Source organism: Acanthisitta chloris, unplaced genomic scaffold, assembly GCF_000695815.1.
Source record: "Acanthisitta chloris isolate BGI_N310 unplaced genomic scaffold, ASM69581v1 scaffold24892, whole genome shotgun sequence".
In the NCBI taxonomy this organism is placed as follows: Eukaryota; Metazoa; Chordata; class Aves; order Passeriformes; family Acanthisittidae; genus Acanthisitta; species Acanthisitta chloris.
In genome coordinates, this window is record NW_008660288.1 from 114,132 (window position 1) to 130,559 (window position 16,428).

At 39.6% G+C, this 16,428-nt stretch overlaps 1 protein-coding gene across 1 annotated transcript; it reads left to right on the top strand.

The window, feature by feature from the left end:
* Positions 1–6,736: 6,736 nt before the first annotated feature.
* On the top strand, positions 6,737–16,156 carry LOC103797550 (72 kDa type IV collagenase; the record flags this gene model as incomplete). The annotated part of the gene is made up of 5 exons (XM_009069769.1): positions 6,737–7,051; positions 10,692–10,918; positions 12,038–12,186; positions 14,288–14,416; positions 15,983–16,156. Coding segments are annotated over exons 1-5 (823 nt in total), but the record flags the coding sequence as incomplete, so codon positions are not given.
* Positions 16,157–16,428: the final 272 nt, after the last annotated feature.

Sequence of the window (16,428 nt, forward strand, 5' to 3'; positions counted from 1 at the left end):
CCACTTGCTTAGACACCTTACAAAGTGCAGTGTGAAGGAACACAAAATAGCTAGGTGGGTTTCATACACTGCAACCAGCTGGGCAATAGAAAAGAAACAGAAAATATTTGACTCAGTATTTTCATTTTGCCATAAGGAATTGCCTTATATTGTGTTCCATTTATGCCCAATTAGCAATATTTCCCCATTCATATCCCTTTCAGTATTCTTAGACACCTTACAAAGTGCAGTGTGAAGGAACACAAAATAGCTAGGTGGGTTTCATACACTGCAACCAGCTGGGCAATAGAAAAGAAACAGAAAATATTTGACTCAGTATTTTCATTTTGCCATAAGGAATTGCCTTATATTGTGTTCCATTTATGCCCAATTAGCAATATTTCCCCATTCATATCCCTTTCAGTATTAAACTGTCATTTTTAGTGAAAGCACTAGATTTGACATTTTACTGGCATAAATTTCACTGAAGACACATTCCAATTAGTGACCTTAACAGTTAACAGGCCAGGCATATATTACTACAATAACTAGTCTCTAAATGGACATACCTAAAATACCTATTTTTAATTATATCTGTTGTCTGTCTGAAATTCAGAGGTGACAAGCAGGCAATGACCAACTTCAAACAGAAGTGTTTGCAATTAGTTTCTAACAATTCACAAAGGCTTTATGAGTTCTGAGCTAAGTCTTTAGTGGAATGCTCAACAGCAATGAGTAATCAGAATGCACTTAATTCAAGTTACAAGAACCCACCAGATGTCACTTTATCCTTCCAGATACTTGAAATCAAAATATTTAAAAAAGATCAGAATTACACTGGGAAAAATTCTAGGGACAAAAGAGAAATTTTTCAAAGGAATCTGCATTTGAAACCTTCTCTAGGCTACATGGCAACATTAAGAAGGCCCAGAGAAGTTTCTCCTGGTGGCACGTGTAGACTTGGCCTGGGGTTTTGCCCAAAGTAGTTCAGTGTATTTCCGCTGAACTAATTCACCCTACAGAAGCTTTGCAATGTCAATTAACACCAGCTGAAGACACAAGCAGGAATTTCTGGTTCAGGCAGTAGCATAATGAACAAATGCAATGGAAAATGCTTTGCTGGGAGTCACAGATTTACTTCAGATTCATTTCTAATTTAGTAGCAAGCTAACATATTAAATCCATGTGTCAACGGAACTTCACATCCTTAGGACCTAACTTCCCAAAACAGAAAGGATAAGAGAAACAAAAGCAATATATAATTGCTGCCTTAAAAGCTGAAAATCACATCTGGTACCAACTGTTGACCCTTTGTACATTGTCCTGCTCTCACCCCTCCATGCACACACACAAACACTGATTTCCAGCAGTTTAAAGACTCCCTCATGTGGTGGTCAGAAATGGTGAATTAGATCACTGGAGTCTCACTAGCCACTGAGCAGGCAGAGAGTGTATCCAGACAATAAATAATGTGGATGTTTAAAGCTTATGTTCTGTTAGGATCAACCCTTCAACATACAGGGCTTAGATGAGCTCACTGGCCTGCAATATAAATGAGTTCTCCCTGATGCTATTAATCCTTTTAAACTCAAATGGGGCCTGCTGTGACTAATCATTGCTTCCTGGAGACAACTCTCCTAAAATAGATAAACTGCTAATATCATGCCTTCCTCTGTTCCTACAGGGACACATATCTCCATCAGTCAACTGCAGCAGACACCCACTGTTTGTGTTACAGGCACTGAATGGCAGGTACTTGGAGCTCAGTATCTTGCCAGTGTCAAACACCAGTAAGAATATAATCCCTTAGTATGTCAATACTGTTATTTGAATAGATGGTCCATCTTCAGCAGAGGCACCACTAAGAAAGAGCAGTGAGTAGATAAATGATTCCTATACACCTCAGGTTCAGTGAGGTCTCAGCCTGGCACTGCACTGGTAGCCTTGACACTTTCTACCACATAGCCCTACAAGGCAGATGTGGCAAAAGGCATCAAAACCTCTCCTTAGCACGGTCTGGTTCCATGCTTTCTTCTGTAAGCATTTTGGTTTCCTGGTACTTAGAAACATCTCTTCCTCAGGCAGGAAGAAAGAAGACTCTGGACTGATGATCCAGGAGAAATTACAGGACGGGATCTCTGCAAAGAGAATGAGTCACAAGGCAACCTTGGAAACCTGAGAAGAAGCCAAAGGTCTGGCTAAACTGACCTTGGGATAGTTGTGCTGGCAGTTTTCCTGAAGCTCAGGCAAACTTTTTCATCACCTGAGTTTCAGGTTTTCCAGTTCCTTAGATTTGCTTGAAACACTCCAAGAACACTACATTAGCTCTGACAATTTTAATCAGTTCTTTCTTTTTCACAGATCCTGCTAAAATCAGCGGGAGTCCATCTACATTAATCAAACTTTGGGTTTGCTTCCTAAGCTAGAAGCTATAAACTAACAGCACATAGCCTAGAAGTAAGAAACATGAGAAGAGGTTATATACACAGTGCAATAGTTTACTTGGAGAGGCACATCCCACTGCACCCAGTTAGAGCCAGCTGGGTCAGTAATCAGAGGATCAGCTGCTTTCTGGAGATCCTAATTGTCCTGATGATTATTTATTTCTTCAGCCTAGCAACAGGTTTCAATTTCAAACATGAAACACCACTAGGAATAAATCCATCATCCTCCCATGGCCTCTGCTTGCTGACACTCTGCCTAACATACTCCTCTGGAACAACCAGGAAATCACAAGCTTTTGATAAAATTTTGGAATTAGTGACAGTAGGAATTGCTACAGTGCATTTATGGAGGGATGACTACTCTGTCAGCAAATTACCCAGGATACTATCTGAAGTCTAATCCTGAAACTGCTGAGTGCTCCTGAATCGTTTCAAAAATAATTTTATGAAACTAGAAAAATCCTTTGATAAAAACAGCATGTTAATGCACACTCATGTGTCTCTTATCACACTCAGATCTACTGAGATATGTAGCTTACAGCTCAAAAGACATCATGATTCCCTTTTTACTGTTATTACTGAAGTATGTCCTCAAAAGAGGCATTTGCCATCTCAGACTGTGTGGTTTCTGCCATACAGTTCCTATTAATGCATGAAAGTCAGCAGCTAAAAAGTAAATCTGGCATCTTACAAAGTAGATGGTTTAAAATTTTTGGTATGGAGTGGTACTAACCTGAAACAAACACAGGAGCTAGAGAGGAGCTTTTTGACTCAGGAAAGAGAAATCAATGCATGTATCAAACAAATAATATAGAAATTATATGCAGCACAGAAATTATTTTTTACCACAAATAGGTCAGGTCAAGGCTGTAGTAGGAGCTATAACTGTGTTCATTTTCCATAGTTAATCCAGAGGTAGTGTCTGTGTACATAGATGTAATATCCTCTAGAGTATTAAGGTAAGTTTACTATTTCAGCTCTTCCATAAAATTGGTAGATGGCCTTATGTTCTCTTCTCAGCGGGGCTTTTCCTTCTTTCTTTTGTTTTGTATTGCTTCTTTCCTTAATTTTTAACTTCCAAGGAATCTATCCAGAAGTCACTAATTAATGTCAGAGGCAATCTCTTCAGACTATGGAGTGTTGAGGAATGTATATGCACCAAACACTAACAGCAGTTAAACCATCAATCTGTCAATGTCAAAATACATCAGTTCAAATGCTTCAGACTCTGTCTTCCTGATTTTCAGCTTCTCAAATATGAGAACAGAAAACACACCATACCATGTCTGTTCAAATGAAGGGTGATGGAGTAATTTGGGCTGTAACAGACCTCAGGAAGTTGTCCAGCCCAACCACTGGCTTAAAGCAGAGACCAGACAGCAGCAGAATGTCCCTACTTCCAGGGGGTAGCACCACTGTGATCTCAGCCTGCAAAAGCAGCACTTTTGTAGCACACTAGGAACAGAATGTTCCCATGGAGCTTAAAGACAAATAGAAGGAGGTAAGAATCATTTTACCTCAAATTTAGTCGCAATACAATAGAACTTCTGCTCTCACAAAGTGTCACCAGTATTTATTTTGCTTTGCTTATCTGAGAGAGGGCATAAGCTCATGTGCTAATGGAAGAGAATGCCTTTCACTGACTGCTCAGAAACTCAATCTGTGGATTCACCCAGTACCCATAAATCCAATATTCTGTTATGTAATATATCTCCTAATTGAACATAACTTGCTTAACTGCTCACTCACTGAAGGAGTACCAGCAAAGCAATTTACCAGCAAAACAGTGACCGAAGGTGAGAAACAATCCTTCACTGCAGGTCTGCATGGTTTCTGTGCAAAACAGCGACCAAAGGTGAGAATGCTTCACTGCAGGTCTGCATGGTTTCTGTTGCTTTGCCAATTTTTTTAGGAAGTGCATTTAGAAGGTGGCCTCAAGCTACTCTCATTGCCAGCAAAGATAAGAAACAAAATACAGTGAGATTTTCAAACTGCATAAACCTCACAGTCCATTCCAAAGTTTCTTCATCCATTTCTGACTCAATGCGACCAAAGGTGAGAATGCTTCACTGCAGGTCTGCATGGTTTCTGTTGCTTTGCCAATTTTTTTAGGAAGTGCATTTAGAAGGTGGCCTCAAGCTACTCTCATTGCCAGCAAAGATAAGAAACAAAATACAGTGAGATTTTCAAACTGCATAAACCTCACAGTCCATTCCAAAGTTTCTTCATCCATTTCTGACTCAATGTTCATTAGGACACGCTGAGAACTGAGCATTCATTAGTTTTCATTGAGGCTTATGAGTGCAACAGGAATGTGCCAGCACACATTGGGCTTTAAATGGCTTCACTGCAGTACCCTTCTAAATGAAAGCTACAAAGCTATCATAAATCATATTAAAATTCTTACAAAAATTACACTGTTCTCATACTTTAAGATTTACAGCAGCTCTTGGCCTAATGCAGAGCACAGAGATAACTGCAGAATCTTGCAACACGACGTATAGTATTTTTACTTCCTTAATTAAGGAGAAGCTAAGAGTAACTTGGCACATCTAGTGAAACCTTTCTTAGCCTTTGTTCTCTTACGGTGTCACACGACCAGACACAAATATGAGCTGTCATCACAAGCAAAGCAGAAGAGTCATTCTCCACAACCAAGTACCAGGCTCTGGAAAAACTGGATCATATTTCCAGAACTGCTATTTATTAAGGCAACGCTTTAAATGACCATGGGTTTTTGCTGATGGGGGAAAGCTAAAAAAAGAAGGTGTAATTTCAAAGCCAAACCATTAGGGGAAAGTTGCTTACTGTAACTCAAGTCACATCAGATTCGTTCCTGAAAGGATGAGTGGGTATAAATACAAAGCTACTTGCTTACAAAGAAAGCTCCATTCATGCACGAAGTTCCTGGAACTCCTCTTTCTCTCCTGAGCATGAAGTGTCTCTTCCCATGGCTGATTGACCCAGTAGCCGTGTTGGGTTGTCAGTGGAAATGCATGGGCAGCAAAAGTTTCTGCAAATGCTTTCTCCCTGAGCCCCTCAGCCCCTGCTTTGAAATCCTTGCCTTTATGTAAGACTACTCAGTTCACGGATGATGGGGTGCAGACAGCAAAATAACTCGATATTAGCGTAAACCAAAGAACCGTCAATAGTAGCTATTTACAGTCAAAAATCAAATATTATCAGTAAACCCCAAACACCAGGAAAGCATTCCCTTTTCATTAACAGCCCTATTTGTTAACAGGAATCATATCTGGAACGTTTAACATTCCGTGGAAAGCTGTGATAATCTTTACGGTGGACACGGCCCCGAGGAACTGTCGTGGCTGGACTGGTGTTTAGTAGAAACTGTAGACACTTGGCTGGCCAGAACACAGTTTGCATTCATGCAGAATTGCCAACCTCCTGTCCTCAAAAGTCATGAGCCAAGCCCCTAGATTAGGGATATTCAGCTAAAAAAAATATTCCACTTGTAATAACATCTCAAAGCTGGCAATATTATGAATGACACAATAAATAGATTGTCCCTGACAATGGCCATATTTACATCAAAATCTGAGTCTAAGGCAGCTGCACCAGCAGATCAAACCCCCATTATAAGCAAATCCTGAACTTTATACAGTTCTCCTGACATCAGTTATTGACATTCATTTCTGTTGCTGAATCTGCCTAATTATCTCTTACCCCACAGATGAAGGTAATACACTGTGCCTGTTGGTGGCAAAGCCTCAGGCTGGTTCTAAACACAACCAGCCACAAGAATCTTATTCAGAGCTCTGCACATTCTGCACAGAGCAGGGAGGGAGCAGAGCTCACACCAAGTGGGGGTGAGCCCTGTGTACACAGACCCAGAGCCTGAGTAGCCTCAGCAGGAGAGGGACAAGCAGCCTTGCTCAGCTGCACTGGCCTCTGCTGGGTCTGCCTCAAAATCCAGAATCAAAATGTTTGCTGTAAGGAGTGTAACCACACATGAGTAAAGCATATTATTATATCTGTGCCATAAAAATAGGCTAAAAAATCAACAAAAATGATTAACCAGAAAAATAATGTTTAGCAATTTTAGGGTTTTTTTAAAAAAATTGAAAATATATGTGGGAATCTTCAAGATTAAGCCAAATTTTGGGGTTTTTTTCCTGCTCTCTGGCATAAGTAAACACTTTTATATATGCAAATGAAGAGAAAACGTGGCCTCTTTCAGCAATAATAAGTATCTGCCTGTTGCTACCTTAAAATCACAGCAATCACATCTGGTAACTGCCCTTTTCTCATGTTTCCACTAGTTTTCAGACTTCCTCTTGTGGTAGCTTGAGACTGCGCATCTGGATGTTTTAAACATACAAAGGAATTGCTAGAGCAAGCAAAAGGGAAAACGGTGCCGAGAGTTAAGATGTGCAGATAAGCAACTGGTGCACTGTGCAGCTAAAGTAACGGAGAGGCAGTGGGGAAAAGCTTTTTTCAAAGAGGAGAGCACAAGTTTAGGCAGAATGAAGACTCACATTGGCTGTGGATTCGTTTTTAAAGTACTGTTCATCCAAGTGTATCTTTTTAACAAAACTTTAGGTGCACCGTCACCAATCATTAAGTTTCCTGGAGACAGCACTCCCAAAACAGACAAAGAACTAGCAGTGGTAAGTGTTGGTTTCATCTTTGCTTCAGATTTATATTGTTGTTTCATAAGCAGATGTTTCTTTCTTGTTTCAGCTGAGGCTAAGGAATGACTGTAGCATTCTCTCCCTAGAGTCTCTGGAAGTGCTAGCTAGCTAGCAAAGGTATCAGCTTTCAAAAGTTAAAACTGGAGCCAAGTAATGTTTCCTCTCTTAAAATTTTTAAAGCCAGCAAAGAAAGCTGTTTGGGTTTTTTTTTCCTGAAGTCTGAACATACGAAATATTTTCCTTAAATCATTGCAACTATAATCAAAGAATCAAAGAGGTAAGAAGGGCAAATATGAGACATCTAATATTTTTTTACTTAAATCAAGTAGAAGTGAGGGCTGTTGAGACTCCCTTAGTGCATGTATCACAGCTTTCAGAAGTGTGTTTTCCAGATTGTTTACCATGAGTTGCATAAACACAGCTTTAAGGGACACTACAGTTGAAAGCTGGCTCAGATTTCAGGAGTCATTGTGACTAGTTTTGACTTTGAGAAAAATCTCAGCAGAAGTTTAAAGAAATTTTTTTTTTCCCAAATCCAATCTGGAACAAAAAAAAAAAAAAAGAGTTTGGATTTCTGTGACATTAGCAAATTATAGCTATAACTCTACAGAGTTTTATTCTAACCTTATTTTAGTCCTGTGGACCTTCATAAAAATGACATTATGGGCAAGTCCATTTAAAGGGAGATTGAGATGGATTATCCTTATTTTAGCATGTAAATTATAGACATTTCTCTTCTTCAGCAGTAAATCCATTTTAAGGAAGATTGAGATAAATTATTCTTATTTTAGGACATTGAGATTTGAAAGTTGGTCACTTTTCTTTAGGAGTTCATGTGCATCTTGGGAAATCTTGCCAGGTTAAAGATGGTCTGGGGGAGGGTAGAGAGAGACTTTCCAGATGGGAGCTGTGTTGGAAAGTTTAGGAAAAACAGACAAACTGACCCAAAAAGGGCACTCCACAGTCTTTAACACAATTAATTCCCCCATGGCTTTGCCTTAGCAGCACAGGAGCCATGGGATGGGGGGTGGAGGGGGCAGTGCATTTGAGAGAGGAGAGTCTAATTTAACCACTCTTAGATAATCTATTTTCTTAGACACAGACAGGCTTTTGTTCAATAACAGCAACCTACATCTCCCTCATCTTTGATTCGTCAAACAACCTACTTATTATGTGTACTCAGAGTAAAATTACAAGCTGGCTTAACACTGCAGTTCTTCTTTGTCTTGCTTGGAGTTTTCTTAGGTAATGTTAACTGGCTGCTTTTCCTCACACCCTCCTTCAGAACAGCCCCAACACTCAGCATCAGAACACAAATTGCTATGTTGCAGCTGGACCCTGTTTCATTAATGGGCTGGATCAAAATTCCAGATCACCACAGCTCCCTGCTGACTCTGGGGAAACTGCATTTTGCAGCCTAGGCCAAGATGTGGTTTACATAGACATTACATTTTCTTCAAGATTCTCTTCTCATAGAACAGCTGGTCATGTTCATTTCTCATCTTCAGTAAAATCTCCATGTTAGGAAAAACTGAAAGAGGGTAGTTTTTATTTAGAATCCTAGCAAGTAAAATTCTTAACCATGCCTCATTTTATATTTTTGGTTGTGTATCTTACTCTCAAAGCTAAAATGGCAAGAGCAGCAGCCTGATTCTTCAGGAAACTTCAGTTCTGATGTATAGTCTATATCATGGTACCTCATTGGGAGATGCAAGCAAAAGCATAAGAAAATCTACCAAACTACATTGAAATGAAAATTGGTATAAGAACAGAGACTCTAAGCTGAATTGTTTGATTATGTTCTTAATGCATTTCACATAATTTCCACCAGGCCTCATTAACTATGCACAGACAGCAGCTTAGTGAAAGCAAAGGTGAAACCCCTCTGTGTCCTTTATTTGCCAGTGCCACAGGCTCTAGTGGAGAAATACCACATCAGAAGTTACAAAAAACAAAAAACCTCAGGCATAGTCTGTGCTTAATCATGGTGGATGGAAGACCTTGTGAATGAAATGGTGTAACATCTTGTTTAAATCCTTTTCTGAGTAAGCCCTGAACCATTTCCTATGCAGGACAGATGAGGTATGCCTGGACCTCGTGAGGTGGGTGGTGAAATCCAGGCTTGACCAACTGCAGTCATCAAATATCCTTTGCTTTATTTTGCTGACGTAGAGGTCTTATCCCCAGTCTCCTGGGTGAACCTCACCAATTAATTAGACACATAAAGCAAGGTTTCCCTTGAGAATACTCTCTGGAACAAGACCTTAAATGTGATTTTGTCAGGCTTCTTGTAATCCTCAGTTTGAAATATACTCCTGATATACTTTTGGCATATATACCTTGTGTACTGTGCAGAAGGTGAGGACCATGAATGGAGAGTCAGGACCACAGCTGTTTAGTTTAACATAAATACACCACTTATACATGGCTGCTTAACTGGAACAATTGCCAGGGAACAGACCAACTCATTGTTCCTTCAGGATTAGAGGCAGCAGCAAACAAGGGGCAGATTTTGTTTTGTTTTGTTTTAATCACACCACACTACTCCTGCTAATTAAGTCATACTGGTCAGCATGAGAAGTGAAGAGGACTTGGGTGGGTATCATTTTAGGTAAGAGATGAAAATAACAGGATTGGTGACATCTTTCTGGTCCTTTATGGCTGCTGTTTTCCAAGGAGAGATGATTTTGTGAATGGCCACCATAGCTGTATCAGAAACATCAGCCTGGCCATAATGTGCTGGAGCATTCAACAGAATTTTAAGTAGACAGATACTGATTGGCTGCAGTGTCCAAGCAACTGACAGGTTACCAAAGACCTTCTTCCTTGGGTTTTCCAATGTTTGAACCAAAAGAAAGCACGCAGAGGTTATCAAAGACCTTCTTCCTTGGGTCTTCCAATGTTTGAACCAAAAGAAAGCACACATAACATTGAAACAGCTCTGTGTTTTGAATAAACAATGGGTTTTTCCTTTGGAATTATTGTGGTTTCATTTTTGGGGTTGTTTCAATACCTTGATACATTTCTCAATAATCCAGAGTCTTCCAAGAAAACATTAAATAAAGAGGTTATCAAAGACCTTCTTCCTTGGGTCTTCCAATGTTTGAACCAAAAGAAAGCACACATAACATTGAAACAGCTCTGTGTTTTGAATAAACAATGGGTTTTTCCTTTGGAATTATTGTGGTTTCATTTTTGGGGTTGTTTCAATACCTTGATACATTTCTCAATAATCCAGAGTCTTCCAAGAAAACATTAAATAAAATCTAAAACTGTAAGCAGATTTCAACCTCATGAAGAATCCAAAAACATAAACCCAGTTTTGCTTTGTAGTTCTGCATTAAAGCTCTATGCTCTGCTTACTAAAAGCAATTCATTAAGTGAAGGTGATAAGTAATAATGGAAATTATCACTTAATTAGCAATGTTGTATGATCAAGGATGCTTTATTTCAATTAAGGAGATTCTGCTGCCCTCTCAGTTACTGATAGTAGTAATTTTGAAAACAAAACTTGCAAATTACAGATGGAAAGCTAACATGGAATTACAGTATTTATTTGTAACTATTTCTTTTATGAATTTTAAAGTGTTTGTTCTATGCTTTTTTTTTCTCCAAGCAATACCTGAATAAATACTATGGGTGCCCAAAAGACAATTGCAATTTATTTGTCCTGAAAGATACTCTGAAGAAAATGCAGAAATTTTTTGGGCTGCCTGAAACAGGAGATTTGGATCAAAACACTATTGAGACAATGAAGAAGCCTCGCTGTGGTAACCCTGACGTAGCCAATTACAACTTCTTTCCAAGAAAGCCAAAATGGGAAAAGAATCATATAACATACAGGTACTGACTGGTGGTGGTGGGTTCTGCTCACATATGACCCTAGCACTTTCAAGAACCAATCAAACAAGACATTTAGAAGTGGAGTAGCTGCTCAGAGAGCTAAGCAGGATTCCTTGAATTAGAATCCCCTTGGGTTTGGATAACTAACAGATGATTTAACAAACAACTCTGAAATTTCAAACTGTAGTATTTCAGGAATAATCACCTGTAGATCAACTTTACAGCTCTGGTTAAAACTAAAGAGATTTTGGGTTTACTCTTTGCTCTGCAACAAGCATCCTAAGGGAGCTGGAGCAGGAGTGTCTCACCTGCCCATCTGCTCTAGGAGGACCACAGTCCTTACTGACTGTAGAGGTCAAATTCCTCTGCACTCATCAGTCCTAAAAATGGAGATCATCAAATAAATTTTAAAATCAAACAACAGTATTTCAGATACTCCTCAGGCACAAAGTAATTTCCTTCACTATGCACAGCCTTAGCAGCAAAGAACTGGAAACTTGTCTTTGCATGGAGCATAGCTGGCTGTAATATAAGGCACCAAGAAGTCCAATTAAAATATATGAAGAAGAAGAAAGCAATGCACTTCAGAGTTTGCCCCTCTCTCACATCAGGCCTGTGGCTCTATCTTGCATGCTTTTTCCTCCTACTTCCCCACATATCCTGTGCCAATGTGCCTGCAGACTGGTAAAGGATTAGCATTCAACAGGCATGAAACAACACACAGTTAGTCACAAAGGTGAGGGAGCAGGGCTGCTTTTCTGTTCTTATGGAACAGCAAAACAATCCACACTTGAAATTTCAGAATGCTACTGAGCTCTTTTTCTGGCCTCAGTGCTGATGCAGAACCTGGAATGTTTTGTGCAAGGCCCACTGCCACGCAGGCTTTACAGCCTCTGGATATATAATTTTCTTGTTGCTGCGCCAGTTCCAAAAGAAAATAAATAGTACGTGCCACATCTAAACACGTCTCTGAATCAAAGGAAGGTGTTTAGATCTCATGTGCAGCAGTGTTACCTCTCCACTGGTTTCACTACTGAGACTACTCAGCATGTTGATCAATAAACAACTGATACAGGGAGGATGTTTGTGTGTTACTTAACTCTTGCTTTTACCTCGAAGGATTATAGGCTACACTCCAGATTTGGATCCTGAGACAGTAGATGATGCCTTTGCTCGAGCCTTTCAAGTCTGGAGTGATGTCACACCGCTGAGATTTAACCGAATAAAGGATGGAGAAGCAGACATTATGATTAATTTTGGCCGATGGGGTATATTTTTCTATTTTTACATATGTTTTTGGTTTTGTTCCTTTCATTAATTCTCATTATTGGAATGATCCGCCCTGAGTAAGTAGCACCCGTGATCCTTTCTGGCAAACCTTGTCCTAGTTTGCACTTGGCTTGTACAAGCTAAGATCTAATTTCGCTAAGTTTTTTTTCTTTCTTATACATGAGAGAGAGAGAAGTATTTATACAATATCCTTATACTATATTTATGTTTCCAAAAGAGAATTGCTAGGGGCAACATTGTATTTTTAAATTTACAAATCAGAAATAGAACTGGGAAATATTGGTACAGATCTTCAGATGATGTGAGCTGGCTTCCAGCCACGGAAGAGAATGGAATGGATCACACCATTTATTTATAGCTCTATGCTCTCTTTTCCAGTGATAGTGGTGAAGGTTCTAACATATTGGACTTTAAAAATGGATTTGTGGGTTTTAATTTTGACTCCATAGCTGGTTTCCATTCTTAAGCACAGCAGAATGTAAGCTTTCAAGGCACTCTTTGGTCTTGAGGAATTTAAAAATATGGATCACAAGCTGAATTATGGTTTGAGTCCAGCTGGTGATAGGTGACTTGATTCATTTTTGTTGGACATGCCTTCTCAATTAACTTTGGTTTCCCCTGCAAGAATGTTTACAGCTTTTCAGTGTAAACCCAGGGCATTTTAGCTCCTTCTGGACAGTCACAGAATTTTTAATACTAATGAAGATACTTGTGCAGCCAATCACTTGGGAGGTAGACTTTGGAAGTGAAGTGACCAGTTCAAAGAATAACTGAGCTCTTTGTGAAAGCCTTCATTTCAAGCTGGTTTTCTTTGCTTTAGCTGCTGATGAGTTGACCTCAAAAGCTTCAGAGATTCTGTACACTCAGAACTTCAGATCCTCATCCAGTCTGGCTCAGTTCACGAAAAAAAAAAGAGAAGTCTTACAAAAGCAGAAGTGTTTCTGCTGGTTTGAGTACTTGCTGGTTATAGTCAATTCAGAAACTGTGGGTACAGAGCTCCTTCCACATTCAATCATTCTTATCCCTTCACAGCATGTCAGATTCACAGGAGCTGAGACATCCACGACGTTTTTTTTATTTTTAACCTTTCTCTTAAGTAAAGGATGCACTTTGAAACAAATCAGAGTAAAGCATCTAATATAGGTAAAAATCTTCTCCTTGACAATTGACACCCTCAACTCCTGAAATGAATGAACTGAAGAGAGTGACACCAGCCTGAAATCAGTGTAATAGAGTAGAGAATCAGGCCTGTGTATTTACGGCTTCTGTTAAATGGCAAGACATCAGACCAAAAGGCCAGAAATGATGCAACTGAAGATGCTGGCAGCCAGCTTTGATGCACAGGTCAGTGTGGTGGGAAAGCTATGAATATCAGGGCTATGCCTGTGCCAGCCTGCCTTACCCACATGTGGTGTACTTCCAAGAAAAGCCTACAGTGTAATAACAGGAGAGCTACTTAACCTGCTGCTGCCCTGTTTGCTGCCTGAGTGGTTGATGTAGAGGAGGAATAGTCTCCTTCAGGACTCAGAGCACCAAGTAAGAGCTAGCTTTCCAGAGGGCTCACTCCTGAGACACTCAGCTTTACTTTCCTGCTTGAAGTAGTTACTATCCTGCACCAAGAAAATAGCACAGCACTCTGAGATGCAGAAGACTAGCCTGCAAAATGAAATCTGCCTTTACTCTCCACTCTCTGTGTTGGAGACTGATAAAAATTACCTGAAACCACCTCTCTTTTAAAATATTTACTTTACAACTCCCTATCAGTCCCCGTGGAGAAAGAGCAGTGTATATGCAGTCATAATGTACAATGCTTCACTGTTCTTCACAATCTTTGATTCCTTTCCACAATACTTAAGAGATATAAAATGACATGCTGTGAAAACCACAGTACTGACACTTAATGTTCTTTGTGAGAACTGGCTGCTTCTCTTCTGGTTCAGTCTTGCCAGCACAACCCAATAGAGCATTCTGCTGCTTTCTTGGATGGGAAAGCACACATGATAATCATCATTCACGTATAGACTCTGACAGAGCTGAGGTCATTAGAAACTGCTCTTTTTTGTCTGCTTCCTCCCACAGAACATGGTGATGGCTATCCCTTTGATGGCAAAGATGGTCTCCTGGCTCATGCCTTTGCACCAGGGCCAGGAATTGGAGGAGACTCCCATTTTGACGATGATGAACTGTGGACTCTTGGAGAAGGACAAGGTACCAGGTTTTTTAATGTTTCAGAACACACAGCCTGCTGGCTGCTGTATTTTAATGCGGTTTCAGGCACTGCAGTAAATGCTTTCATTGACTGTCATTAAATATTAGGAGGTGAAAATTAATCTGTACAATTTAAATACCTCTCTGCAACATGTGTATGTAATTCCTCAATAAATGTTACCTAGGATTTTTCTTTCTGTTCCTCTACTGTTTCCCCTTGAAAAACTGAACAATAGGCCTGATGCTGCATAACCTCCATGAATTGTGGGAAAATTATAAAACCATGACTAATGCTCCAGTTCTCAGGACTCAAACACCTTTAAGTTCATCTGTAAGAGGCAGACCAGTCAGGGTTTTTCTGCTGACATACCCTCTTTAAGATGACTTAAGCTGTGGCTCCAGCTGCTAAAAGTAGAACCATCCACCTGAATGAGTTTTTATGTACTTAATATATCTCTTACAAACAAATGGAATATAAATCCCTCTTGCTGATGACTGAAACAAAATTGACATCAGTTGATTAAAAACATCTCCAATAATCTTTAACAGGAAGTTTGCCATACCCTGTAGAAGATAACAACTGAAGTCTAGATAATGTCACCTGAACTAGACAAACAAGACCAAGTATTAGTATTTTGGAACCTGTTTTATTCTGCTGGAACTTTGCCACAATTATCTAGTACTAACTATAATTCTTCTAATGTAAAATAATTTGGAAAACTTAGAATAAGAATGCTAACTCATGTTTGTCTTCATTTCAAATTCTAGTTTTCTCAGCTGTCCTCTCATCAAAAAAATAATTGAACTTTATTACTAAAATAGTCAACTTCCTTCTATTTGGCTTCCTTTTACCTTTAGCAGAAGCACTGACATGTAACTGTACTAAGTGGACAGGATCTCTGTCTCAGAGGCAGGAAGAAACTTTTCCTTATTAGTGAAAATACTGCACAAGCAACCAGTTAGTTACTGCCAGTGAAACAAATGCTATAGCTAAGTGAATTATCTATGCATTAACATATATTACAGCACCAGTACTGTAGTCACAGGATGACATGTGACCAGCTGAAATAAACCCCAGGGTCTGGGTGTGCCTGTGTTACCACCCAATCCCCCCATGCCACAGCAGATCTCACTCAAGTCACATTGGAAATACCAAAGTGGTTTATGAGGCACAAGACATGTTCAGCTCACGTTCAGCTGCTGCCTGGAACCTCTGAAACTGTACTGAACATTTTAGACCACATTACCAGAGAAGCTAAATTACTAAATGATTAACAGCATGTTTATAACTTTGCCTTGCCATAGTAACAACAACATATATATTTTCTGGGCTGATTCTAACACTTCACCATGAGTAATAGCCGTGTAATTCTTTTTAAATTACCAGTTATTATTTTGACTATAATCATCTTGCCAATAGAGAGACCAGCAGCATATTGAATTTCAAAGTGGAAATTCAGACTACATTTCTATATCAGTGTCTTCCAGGAAAAGATGTCCAGAAACTGTATTTTTTTTATATCAGTTGGTGGCTAATTTTACCAACCGCATTTCTTCTCTTTACAGTGGTTAGAGTGAAGTATGGAAATGCAGATGGTGAATACTGCAAATTTCCCTTCTGGTTCAATGGCAAGGAATACAATAGCTGCACAGATGCAGGACGCAACGATGGATTCCTCTGGTGTTCCACAACCAAAGACTTTGATGCCGATGGCAAATATGGCTTTTGTCCCCACGAGTGTAAGTAGAGCATTGTTCCTACTGGTTTAGTTTTTTTCCTAGTAGATTGTTCCCTTCTTATTTGCTCATCCACTCCTCCTTGTACTTTTCCCACTTCCTTTCTGGCAGATTTAGTTTTCCTGCTCCTTAGTATCTCAGTGTCTCCACAAACAAAACATGCTAAACTCTCCCTTAGTGTAGAAGAGCTTGTAACTGATGAAGACTCCAGCCAAGGCCTTTCTCTGAACACAAGAACATACTGAATCCATGCCTGAAGCAGTGTCAGCCCCATA